Source organism: Neopsephotus bourkii, unplaced genomic scaffold (assembly GCF_033783945.1).
Source record: "Neopsephotus bourkii isolate Nb327-2 ecotype Australia unplaced genomic scaffold, CSIRO-AGI_Nbou_v1 NB_1624, whole genome shotgun sequence".
Taxonomy (NCBI): Eukaryota; Metazoa; Chordata; class Aves; order Psittaciformes; family Psittacidae; genus Neopsephotus; species Neopsephotus bourkii.
Genome location: NW_026902099.1, coordinates 9,596,525 through 9,609,945, shown reverse-complemented (window position 1 = coordinate 9,609,945; position 13,421 = coordinate 9,596,525). Strand labels below are relative to the sequence as shown.

The window sequence follows — 13,421 nt, the reverse complement described above, 5'->3', positions numbered from 1 at the left end:
ACTGTTGTCAGTTCCCTCTTCAGTCATGGATGCATGTATGTATACAAATATATATGCTTGTGTGTGTGTGTGTGTATACATATATGTGTATATGTTTGAGAAATACTTTGGCACTGGCAGTGTAAAAAAAAACAGTAGGTTTTTTTTTTATAGAAGATATTCTAACCCTCCATGTAGTTTAATACAGAATGTTTTCAGTTGTGGAAGATGGAGGTGAGGGGAAGTTGAGAGTTTTCTTTAAACATCTAGAATTTCATGGAAGAGCTCCAGTTCTCCTTAGTAGCTTCTGTAGAGTGATCCAAAACCTATAAAAACATTATCATATTCTCTTAAGGACATAGGGATTTTCTGTGGGGGGGGTGAGCACGACTACCTGGGGATTCTCTCAGCAGCTTTAGTCAAAATAGGATATGACTACAAAAGCTCTTTGAATTTCCAAAAGCCCATACAGATGGAACTGCCATTCCTTGTAGCTTCTCTGGCTTTGCTTCTGCCCTAGATTTCAGATAATCTGGATAGCTATCATGGTTTTCACCCCTAATTATCAAAAAGCCAGTTAGGTCTTCTCCTAATCTGTTATTTGCATTTACTCACTGTTTTCATACTGAGTGGTTCACCAACTTTAATGAAATTGAACAAATTAGGGAAATGCTATTATAATTTACTTCATAAAATAGGAACCAAGGTAATGAGAAATAAAAGGCTTTTAAAAACTTGTCCAGATTCACCAAGATCATGCAGGATGTTGAGACAGTGTTGAATGCAGGACAATGAGATAGACCCCAGAATTTCTAACTGCAGCGGAGTAGCAAATGCAATAAAGAAATGTCTTCCATGTAATGTGGGGAATCCTGAACTCAATGTCAGTGGAGCTTGGACTGGAACATGAGAGACCTGAATGCGTGTGCAGCGATCTTCCAATGCATTGTGGCTGACTCTGTTGTGAAAACAAAATTCTGCATGTGGCAGTCTAATGCTATATCACATGTTAGGTAGATGGAACAGGATGCTTTTTAAAATTTGTCTTTTTAACCAAAAGTAAGGTAATAACTTATCTGAGGTTGGAAAGCAGTTGGGAGGAGGAGGGGACATATGTGGAGAACGTGTCCTGCTCTTGTACTCATGGTTTCCTCTCTTTTCTTTTCCAGTGAGTATGTTTTTGAACACATTAACGCCCAAGTTCTATGTTGCCCTGACAGGCACTTCCTCATTAATCTCTGGACTTATTTTGGTAAGTACTAGATACATTAATATCACTTTATAAATTGATATTGTTATCCAGAATGGGATTTCAGGCTTTATCCAGGTTAATGGGTGTCTTTTTTCCCCTTAAACTTACATTTCTGCAGTACATAAAATTTTTTTTCTTTACAGAAAAGAAAGTATATTTTTTTTTACTGTTGGAACAAAATAAAAGAGAAAATGTTCCAGTGCTATATATCTTTGAAGAAAAAAAGTCTTGAAAGACAATGTGCCCCACTAACAACCTTATAGTAATTCTTAAGTGTTTGCACATCAGGTGTAGACTGTATCAGTTTGGTGTGGGAAATCCACACCTTTCACTTCCACATTGCCTGTAGCTGGTGTAGACAAAGAAATGGCATCCTTAACTTCTGAATGCATGTGAGACTCATCCCTTAGATGATTTCAGGTATAAAGCATGAGGTGCACTGCTGCTGTACCTTGCTCTTGGGTTTCCTTGTAGCACAAGGCAAATATTTAATGTCTGCACCTTGGGCATTCATCATTCTTGTACGGATTGAGCCCCAAAGCACAGGAAGGAGCTCCAGAGATATCAACACTTCTTTCAGCGTACGAACAGGAGCTCAGCATTGAAGACTTGGATTAAGTTCTTCACAACTCAAATGCATGGAAGGAAAATACTGTTTCATTCAGTACTGTCACTCAGAAAGAATAAATGTTTAAAAGGCTGGGCCCCATCACCAAGATGTGAAGGAATGAGAGAAATAACATGGTTCCATAGGCACAGTTCCATATTAGAAAGTGAAGACAGAGGGAGGAGGTGGCACAAAAACGTTTGTGCCTTATGAAAATACCTTACAGAATCAAACAGTAACAAAAACCCTGAAGAGAGACCAAATGATCTGTAACTAAATTCTGTGTATAGGATGATTGCAAGTGTAGCTACATTTTCTGGTGTAGTCATGAAGGCAGATTCTGAAGAATAAGTCCAGTAGGAGACTTGTAAGCAAGAAATTCCTAAGTGCTGTACTTTGATGGGAAGTACAAGAAGAAAGTAGCAAAGAGTTTTCAAGAATGTGATACGAAGAAGGGGCAAAAGAAGACTGATAGAAGCCTTCCAAGAAGAGATTAGACTGAGCAAGCCTTAACAAAAAAAAAATTAAAAATCACTAAAATGCTGTATGATGAAGTCCATTATGATCAAGTTGAAGGGACAGTGAGGTGATGGAGGCATAGACACACACTCGAAGATTGAAAGCCCTTTTTTGTGGACCTTTACTACTGCTACCAGTTGTTTGCTTTTCATATGCCACCATCCCAACTGTGCAAAAGATACATAGGCCTGGCAGGTAACAGCCAGGAAACCTAGATTGTAGGGACCAGTGTCCAAGAGGGACATGTGGTCTGTAAATTGGGTAATGAAAAAGGAACTCAGCAGACATGGTCATGGAAAGAAGAAACTGCAAGTTGAACAACCATACATCAGGAAAGACAGCTGAGTAAGTCCTAGTGAGGTAGTGCTAGTCTGTCACTAGCCCCAGTTGTGGTTCAGATTAATAATCTCTTAATCATTTTGCTGTTTAGCAGTGGCCCAGTAACATGCTGAATTGCCCTTATGGCCACACACTTACCTGTCATACTAAACAGCAGCTTCAGTTCTAAAAGATTCTTACTCCTGCTAATAGCATTCAGTGAAACTCATCTATAAAATAAAGATTCTCTTGTCAAAACTGCATCACTGGGGTATTTTTCAGTGTAGATGTACTAATATTCCTTGGAATTTTCCACCATATGGTCTGACAGATTTCTTTCCATTATCAGTTGGCTGCAATTCCTAATCACTGCAGGTTATGAAATTATGGAAAATTCCATCATTTCAGAAGTGTGATAACTGAAGGGAAAGTGAATGCTTTTCCTATTTCATGTTCGGTTCATGTAACAATGACTGTGCAGAGCTCAGCTTTGGGCAATTGCATGCTATGTGACTCCTTTGCAAAACACTACTCTCCCTTCTTATTTTGTCTCTTACTTTGTTTTCATTCTTTAGGTGAAATTCTGGCTTTGCTGTAGGCAATGTGACTTAAATAAAGCAAGGATTTCAGACTTTCTTTTCTGCATAGCTCAGAACTGTACAGAAAGTACTTTTCTATCTCAAGCATTCTCCCTAATAATTACTTTACTACAGCACATAGTTTAAAATGAAGAGTTTGGCATATATTTAGTTCATGCCTGCATTATTTTAGGCATGAAAATCAGGAACCAGATTAAGTTCCAAGGTGCATTAGAAACATTGTATTGGAAACTTGGTTCCGCCACAGTTACTTTTAATCCAGTAAAAAACAGGGTTCTGTCTCACAGAATACAATGAGCTGCATTGTGTTCAGTGTTTGAGAGGCGAAGGTTTTCCACAGGTAGGGTAATAAAACTGTCATGAAACACAACTGACATCCAGTAAATGCTGTGAACTGGAACTATGTAAATGCCACTGAGATTTCTAAATAAGGCTGTGTATTTAACATACAGTTATCACCAGACTGAAAGCTGGTTAGAAAGTACAGGTGGCATTTGCACTGCAAACTGAAGGATTCTCAGTTCTAACAAAGCACAGGCAGAAGTGAACCCCAGTCTTGAATCTCCACCAAGAATGCCTTGTTATTCTACTTCAGAGCTTGGGACAATAACAGTTTTCTCCTACACAGTGAGAAATATTCTGCAATGAACAAATACCCAGCCTTTCAGAAAAAAAAAAGAATTAGAAACCAAATCTAACAGAGGCAGAGCATGGATGAGTCCTCACACGGGCTAGCACTGCGCACCTGGGCTGTCTGCTATTGCCCCAGTGTGTTTATGGTATGTGAGAGTCCCAGCCTTTTGTAGCCAGTAGTACTAGTACAGGAACTTTGAGACAGGACCTGAGCAACCCAGAAGGGGCCTCTCATTTTCTGTAGGTACTAAGTGGTGTTCTGCTTGTTTCATTACCTTTGTGTAGTCTGCTGCAGAGGGGCAGAAAGGTGACTGAGTTCTGGGTGTTGCCACAGATTCCAATAAGGTCTAACAATTGTGCACAGACAATCTTTGGTGGCTGAAAAGTGATACCTGGTAATTGTTCAAAGTTCCTGCTCTGCTCAGCAGAGGCTGACAGGTCAGGGAGGGCACAATCCCTGTGGGGAGTTCCTAAGAAACTGGAAACGCTTGCCAAGGAGCAGATGAGAGGGGAAGGGTCTGTAGGAAGGTGGGCTATAATCCAGTCCACAGACGAGAGGTACTGTAAGTAACTGGGGTCTACCCAATATTGAGAGAAGTGCTACACTTAGCCTTAAGTGCCTTATTTTCTTTCGCATTTATGTATTTCTAGAGGCAGATGAAGTGTAAGTAAATAGCTGCTCATTAGCACTGCATGTGTCTTCCTGCTCATGCTGACTTCTTGAGATATGACAAGTAGGTGTTTGGTAACCAGGAGCAGAGCCTAAGAGGATGCCTAAACTGGTGTATTTAATCCAGAAGGAATGGGGCTGCATAGTCTTCATGACTGTTGTTAAGGGCACTGAAGGCATGGTCAGAAGCATACTGTTTCCTAGAACCAAGCTGGGCAGGACTGGAATATCTGCTTGAGTTGCTGGCTACCCCTAACAGCTAAGTAAAACAGACCTGGGACTTGCTTTTTTTGGAAGGCAAGTAACAGTGTATAGTTACATCCATATGGATAAACACTCTTGCCTCTCAAAACAGGATGATCTTTTCCATACTGTTTACTGGAAACAGCCCCTGGGCTTTGATATCCCTAGAACGTGTCCAGTCATTCCCTGGGAGAGTTGGCACAGGCCAGGCAGCGTGCTAGCAAACAAACTGTACAGATGATGGAGCCAGCGAAACCTGTTCTGTGGTCCTGTTTTATTTATCAAATAGGCTTAACCGTGGAATCAAGTACTACTACTGATAGCCTGTTCCTCAAGACAGTAAATTTCATTTAAATCCATTAGATGGTTGTTACCACTGAGGTAACCTTATTAGGAGAGTACTCCAAATCTTAACTCTTCAGAGATCTGGAGGAGTCTTAATGAAAACTCGGAGCTATGGAAGTTGTTCCTGTAGTGCTTCTCTTGAAGACTCAATACATGTACACTAGAAGAGGACTACAGAGATCACTGTAAGAGAGGATGCCTGTCTTGGATACGATTAACGGAGCGTAATTCAAAACACTGATAGACATCACTACTTGGTTCAGTAAGAACCACCATCAAAACCATCCCGTGAACTGGTGCATTTATGATAGAATATCTGTTCTGAAAAAACAGGCAGGAAGCTCAGATATACAAGTGATGCAGAATAGATTTGTTGCTACACAGAGCAATAAAATGGTCCAGGATTTAGAGCAGAGATAAGAAAGAGGATGACTGCAATGTTATCATTGCACAAGGGAAGTATCCGCCCAGAGAAGCAAAGGCAAAAAAAAGTCCAAAGCAAATACCTGAAGTGCATTGAGAAGACTTACAAGTGATTAACCAGCTTACTTAACCCAAATATATTTGTCACCTTCAGGTTGCTTTTTCATAGCCATGCCTTTTTAGAAATCATCAGTAAGGATTTTCCAAAAAAAATATTCTTACATTAAGCATTTTACCCAATCCTAGATTAAAAAATTCTAGATCTGGATTTCTGTAAATGTTCAGAACAGGGTTTCAACTTGGCCTTTGTGAACATAATGGAGATGTTCGACCCTGTTCCAGTTTGAAAGCACAGGCACCGAATACAAAAAGCCCACATAAGTTTGCTACTCCTGTGGAGGGGACAAGCTTTGTGAAGATGAGCTCTTCCCTCCCACTGTATCTATGCCAGAAGTGAGGTAGCCTTACCTTTCAGAAGTGGTGCAGAAATGATCTTTCTCCTTAATTTCCTCTCTGATCCAGACCTCTTTCAATGGGTAATTAATTAAGCCTTATAGTCAGCTATTATTCTGCAGATACCTCTCATTTGCTGAAGTGTGAAAAGCTTGTTGACTTCACATTGCTCTCAAACTGGCTGGTGCAGTTAGAAATTAATTTGATTTGCAGAAATTGGGTTTCAAAACAGCTGACACTGAGAAAGGTATAAAAATTCTGCAAAGAGAATTTATTGTTTTGACTTCAGTACCAGGTTACAGATTACATTCTCATACACCGTGAACAAACCACTCCAAGCAAAGACTTATTATGATGATGATTTATGACTTCAATTTCTAAGAAACTCTATGCATTGAGATCTGGCTGATGTTTCCTGGCACTGGATTCACTCAACATTGTAAATATTTTTAAAGCTGCTTAAACAATTTAGGAGCTTCAATGTCATTTTTAAAAGTAATTAATGTAAGTCTAGCAAGGCAGACTTACAGCTGTGTCACGTTTCATCAAGTCTCTGTCACTGAGCTGAACTGTAGTATTTACCACACATATCTACATTCTTTCTGCTTGTACTCTCAGTTTTACTGAAATTCAGTGTGACAGTTTTCCAGCTGGTATATATTTGTGCGGGGCAAGTGGGTTCAAGCACGCTCTTGTGCTGTGCCACTCTCCCTCTCTGGGTTTTACTGACTTTTTATCGGAAAGCTGATTATGATTGAAATAATGACCAAGAATTTATTAGCACATTTGGAAAAATCTAATTTTTTTCTTCTCCTACAAAAAATACAAAGCTTGTTAGAATCATATCCTCATAGAATCCTAGAATGGCTAGGGTTGGAAGGGACCTTAAAGATTCAGCTAGTTCCAACCCCCCCTTGCCGTGGATACTGTTAGATATGGTCTGTAACTGCCAAGAGATGTGAGCAACCAGTCTGGCAGCTCTACTTCAGGCCCTGACTTACATTACAGTGATAGTCTTACTGAGCATCCCTTGCCTCAGTGTAAGACTTTAATCTTTGACTCTAAACAGCAATTCCCTCTGAGGCCTTGGGCAGGTAGAACTTGATTGGTGCAAGCTTCAAAGTTTGCAAAGATAAAACAGAAACAGATGCTCACAGCAGATCTGGGACTTTTATCTTACGGCACAGCCTTTCTCTCATAGTCAGACACATGCTGCCTGCTCTCATAGATCAGAAGATTTAAATTCTAAACCCGTTAGAAAGTGTTGTGTGCATAAGACCATGAGAACAGCTAAAACCAAAGCTGGCATGCTCAGCTGTGCCAGCTCCCTGTCCACCATCTCCAGCATTTGGAGGCAGTGCTGCATGCCAGGGGAAGTATATCAGCAGTTCAGAACAAGTGTTCAGTGATAGTACCTCAGCACTCTGTCCCTGGCTCCCAGCATTCCCACCTGGGCACTGCTGCAAGCACCTGCTGATGGAATGAGTACAGCAACAGAGGCACCTTGGAGCCTGTGTAAGAAGGAGATGCCCTGGCTGTGCGGGTTTTTGGTGATTTGCCTGAGATGTCTTGCTCACAGAGATCTGGGTGTGTTTATGTTCTGGTTTCTCTGACCATCTCTATCTTCCCAAATGCTTGTGATCTCAGTGTGTTCACATAGCCTTTCTGTCTTTTACTCATGAAGCTGATCTGTTTATTCTTCCTTGTTGACGTCTCCTAGAAGAGCCATTAGATTGTTTTGGGGACCAAGTGAACACCAGGGCTGCCAGGCACTCCTGTGTGAACTTGTCTCAAGTGGCCACCAGCTGCATTCCCACTCCATCCCAGTACAGCTTTCTCCATATGAATGCTCTAGGTGCTTTAACAACACAGCTGCCATTAGATTGTTTTGGGGACCAAGTGAACACCAGGGCTGCCAGGCACTCCTGTGTGAACTTGTCTCAAGTGGCCACCAGCTGCATTCCCACTCCATCCCAGTACAGCTTTCTCCATATGAATGCTCTAGGTGCTTTAACAACACAGCTGCCATTAGATTGTTTTGGGGACCAAGTGAACACCAGGGCTGCCAGGCACTCCTGTGTGAACTTGTCTCAAGTGGCCACCAGCTGCATTCCCACTCCATCCCAGTACAGCTTTCTCCATATGAATGCTCTAGGTGCTTTAACAACACAGCTGCACGTCCAGGAGGCTCCGGTGTGCAACGCATTGGCCTGTCCTTTTGGAAAGGAACATTTTCTTACTATGCCAGAAGGTTTATCTTCTGGTTTTCCCCCATGGAATGATTTAAAGGGAGCGGGAGTGATTGTCTCTTGTCTACAGACAATCCCATGGAGACAGAAGTCAGATTGATTATAGAAGGAGCTCAAGAGAGCTAAAAAATGAAATCACATTGTGTGAGTGACAGTGTGAAGCCCAGCCAGAACCTCTCTGCAGCAGGTGGACTTCCACAAGGCCTTCCAGAGCCGGCTGATTCCTGGCTGGCACACTAGAAGCTGCTGGACAGCATGCTGATGGTGTCAGAGGTGTGGACATGTTCCCTTGGCTGATTGTGCCTAGTTGAAAAAATTAATAAATAACCTTTTCTTTTTGTTGTTTCGGTAGATGTCTTGTAAAAGCTTGCAGCACTGGCATAAAACATGGAGGCACTGAGTAACGTCTAAAGGGCGAAGGCTGTCCATTCACAATTTCTAGCGCAATCAGTATTACAAAGTACTGCCAAATTTTTCAAAACCCCTTTGATTTGCTTTTGTTTCAGTTGGTATGAAGACACTGGGGCGATGATTCAAGTACAACTGCAAAATACACTCATTTTACATACTCGTTAGAAGTGCCTGTGCCTTTACAATTTTTACAGTCAGAACCTTTTTCCTGTTTATATGAAACAGTCTTCATTTCCAGGTTTATGTGGTTTCCCAAAATACATGTATTCTTACCCAAGAATAGAATTCCTCAGTGAAAATACTACAAGTCCATATTTATGTATATAATTTCAATTATAAGGGGTTATTTGAGGCTGTGGAATGATTTTCCAAGTAGGGTTTTGTTAAATATTTTTTTTTCCCTGGTCATTGAACCAAAATGCTGAAGATAAAATTAATTTGGCATCAGCCTAAGTCACCCAAACCAAACACAGTTCACAAACAAAATCACAGTTCAGTTGGGGGAAAAAAGCCCTGAACAGAACAGGATTCAGCTGCCTGGAGTTTGTTAGGTATTTTTAACATTATTTTAAATTCAACCTAGTAAAGTCCTTTGTAATCATTACTGGGAAAACAAGCAAACCTGCTTTTCCTCACTTTCCCTTGACTGCAGTGGGAGCTGGGGAAAGGAGAACATATTCCTGACTGCATCATGCCATTTGCATGGCTAATGTCAGACAGAATCATCGAATCACAGGCTGGTTTGGGTTGGAAGGGACCTTAAAGCTCACCCACAATTACAGCCCCCTGCCCCCGGCAGGGACACTTTCCACTAGACCGGGTTGCTCGCAGCCCTGTCCAGCCTGGCCTTGAATGGATGGAGCTGAGCTCCTGTTTTTTTTGGGTTTCTGTTATTTTTTCCAGGAGTCAAATTAAAGGAATGCTCCTAGCACTTTTAAATGCCTTAAAAAGAAATAATTTGACGTTGTGTTAAACCCCAAAATAAATAAATAAATCCAGATTATTTCTGCTGACGAGAGTGAGATTTTTCACCTCTGTAAACCAGGTTTTTAAAGCGATTTGCCGGATTCGGCACAAACCTAGATAGAATTTAAGCCCTCGGTATGCCACCGGCAGACCGGCTGGCCGGTTCGGCGAGCGGGCCTCGGCGCTCCCCGGGCTGGGAATGCGGTGGCAGGTGCCTCCCTCAGGAGGCAGGGACCCCTGGGCGGCCGGAACCCGGGTGCCTGCGCCTCTGCAGGGCTCCGGCGGGGGCTGAGGGCCGGGCGGTCGGGCCGTCGGGCGCGGCTGACGCGCAGTGTGTGTGTTGCAGATCTTCGAGTGGTGGTACTTCCGCAAGTACGGCACCTCCTTCATCGAGCAGGTCTCGGTGAGCCACCTGCGACCCCTGCTGGGCGGGGTGGACAACAGCGCGCCCAGCGCCGCCAGCGCCGCCAACGGGGACGCGGACTCCAGCCGGCAGAGCGTGTCAGGTGAGCGCCCGAAACCTCCTGCTGCGGTACCCCGGGCGCGCAGCGCGGGGGAAAGCGGACGTGTGTGCCCGGGCTGTACGCGCCAGCGGTTGCTCAGGTGTGGAACCTCAGCAGGATGAAGCTGCTGGGTGCTGGCCGGGGCTCAGGTGAGTGCCACAGCGGCGTGGGCAGTCAGTCCTCCTGCCCACAAACACTCCAGTCACCCCACCCAGCGGTGCCACCCTCGACTTCAGGTCAGGTCTGTTGTGGAATCCTTGGGCAGCCCGCTGAAGGGAAGGCCCACAGCAGAAGCATAGAATCAGCTAGGTTTGAAAAGACTTTTAAGACCATCAAGTCCAACCGTTACCCCAGGACTGCCAATCTACCACTAAACCATGTCCCTGAGGGCATCTACATGTTTTTTGAACACTTTTGACCACTGTCCAGGGACACCACTTCTCTGGGCAGCCTGTTCCAATGCCTGAGCACCCTCTCTGTGGAGAATTTTTTCCTAATATCAAATCTAAACCTTTTCTGGTCCAGCTTGAGGCCATTACCTCTTGTCTGATCTCTTGTTACTTGGGAGATCAACCTGCATCTCGCTACAGCCTCCTTTCAGGCAGTTGCAGAGAGCAGTAGGGTCCCCCTGAGCCTTCCCTTCTCCAGACTAAACAACCCCAGGTCCCTCAGCTGTTCCCCATCAGTTGTGTGCTCCAGACCCTTCAGCAGCTTTGTTGCCCTTCTCTGGACCAGCTCCAGCACCTCAGTGTCTCTCTTCTAGTGAGGGGCTCAGAACTGGACACAGTACTAGATATGCAGCCTCACCAGTGCTCAGTACAGGGGTATGATCACTGCCCTGGTCCGCTGACCACACTATTGCTGATACAGGCCAGGATGCTGTTGGCCTTCTTGGCTGCCTGACCACAAGCTGTTCATGTTCAGCAGCTGTCAGTCATCACCCCCAGGTCATTTTCTGCTGAGCAGCTTTCCAGCCATTCTTCCCAAGGCAGTAGCGTTGCACGGGGTTGTGGCAACAACAAACACCATCTTCTGCTGAGCCATGAGACCAGATAAGGCTTCCTTTAAACTTGTTTTGTGATCACATGAAAGGCAGAGCTGTTTCATTAATTGTTCTGTCTAATTATATCTTTCCTAATTCATGCAATGCTTATTGCTGAGGCCACGTTGCCAGTGCATCTATTTCTGACTTCTGAAAGCCCTGCTAAATTGCATATGCTTTTTCTTCAATAGAATTTTTAAAGGCAGGGAGTATTAAAATCTTTCGAAGAATAAGTGTTGTTAAAGAATAAGAAAAAGATGTGAGGAATGTCCATCTCCTTTTGTTTGCATCAGTTTATTTTTTAGGTCATGTAAGCAGTTTGTAAACAGATTTTACTTTAGTAAGTGGAAGCGTAGCAACTTTTATAGCTTAAGGGCTTGTTCTGTTCCTGACTCTGTTACTAATTTGATTTGTGATTTTGGGCAAGTCATAACGCAGTCAGGTTTTAAGAAAAGGCATCCAATAAAGACAGTTGTATCAGAAGAAATTAGCCATTATGCCATGGAGGGAAGGATGTCAGTTTTGAACTGGGGCAGCTTAAGTCCTGCTACAGCTCTGCCACAGAAGGGTTATACCTGCAGGTCACTTCATTCACATTACAGGGTTTGGGATTCTGCTGGGGAGCTTTGAGTCAGGTGTCTGATTGTCTGTAGATCATTCCTTAGAGAGATAGGCCAATCTGCCTAAAATGGATCAGCCTCCCATGTCCTGATCTTGCTGGACTGAAGAGCTTGAGTCCCAGGTGAATTTGTCTCTGTGCTTGGGTGACTCAGCTACCTGGAAAGGATGAATAGAAAGCTTAGGCCATGACTGATGGAAGATGCTGAAATGCTGCTGGCTTGAGTTGGAAATACTTGCTGTTAATGGAGGTCAGGGCAGGAGCATCTTGATTTGTGTTCCTCATCTGTAAAATGAAGCTTACCTCTTTCAGACCTAGCTTGGAATACAGACCATTATCTTAATATTGGACATTAATTCAGCTTTCATTAGGGATGTGCCCCTAGAATCAATTACAGTTTCATTAAATTTATTTCCTCTGCAGACTTTTAAAATATATTAGAACTAACAAGTGAGGAAACGTGAATGGAAAAAAAAAACAAATTCAGTTATGGAGAAAACATAATTGTTTAGCAGCTGAGGTGCTTGTGTCTGTATGTGGCAACTTTTATTTCTGCTGTTCAGTGTTCATGAAAACAAGCAAGCAAAAATCAGCTTTGAATTCACAAGTTAAATAAAATATGTGGCCTCAAAAAATCTTGCTCTCTATTGAGTATGTCAGGAAGCCTCCATATAGCACAGCAAATTCAGTTCTCATCATTCCCACCTAAGCAGAGGCTGTGAATAGTGGCACTGCATGGTCCAGAATATTAGATTTGGGTGAATTGGCAGAAAGCATGGGATGGCTTATAAACAGCTGTGTGGCCTCATTAGTGTGGTCAGTCACCCCAGCAACTCTGAATTAACTCCCATTGTTTTAAAGCAGAAGGCACAGTATTTTGAGTAATGAGGTTCGTCCAAGCACCCTGACTTTTCTGATACAAAGAAATAGTAAAAGAGTGTGCATTGGCATTTGAGGCTATGGGTTGGGACTGTCCCAGTGTCTCTGGGTAGTGTGTTTGTACAGATAGCCTGTTACGTATGCTTTCAGAAAAGTATTGGTGCTCAAAATGTGATCATTGGACAAGGAACTAAAAGATTAGTAAGATTAGTCTTTAATAAATCCCTGTTGTTTATAAAAATAAGGACATAGATATATTATTAGTTTGTAATGTAACAGAAAAGGCAACCTTTGCAATTTGCCATGCATCAACACTGGGATATTTCTTTCATTATCCAACAAGGCAAAGATGGCTTTTTTGGTTGGCTCACTATGTTTCCCTGTGTAGATGTTTGACTGTGGTAGAGTATTGGAGTAGATATTTTTGCCTTCAAAAGGTCAGAAGAATGGTTGTTGTACTGAGACCATGGTATCAGCAGATACCAAGATAAAAGGAGCAAAGAGCACATCATGTTTAACTAGCTAGACAGATGCCAGACTACCCACAGGACAGAAGGTGATGATAAAATCCCTTCTTCACCTCTGCTTTTTGTTCCCCAGTTCTACCTTTCCCTGCAGCAGTACTGCATACTTCAGATAAAGTGTAATGGCTTAAATTTAAATAAGATGAGCACTGTGGTCAAGTAGTTGTTGCCTGATCTTGTTGGTTGC

General features: G+C 42.8%; 1 protein-coding gene across 2 annotated transcripts in view; it reads left to right on the top strand.

The window, feature by feature from the left end:
- Positions 1-13,421, top strand: part of ST7 (suppression of tumorigenicity 7) — a 150,424-nt gene that overhangs the window by 77,398 nt on the left and 59,605 nt on the right. For both annotated transcript variants that reach the window (XM_061373028.1, XM_061373027.1), the window contains exons 2-3: positions 1,149-1,231; positions 10,014-10,173. In XM_061373028.1, coding sequence (XP_061229012.1) covers positions 1,149-1,231; positions 10,014-10,173 — 243 coding nt within the window. The remainder of the gene's footprint in view (positions 1-1,148; positions 1,232-10,013; positions 10,174-13,421) is intronic.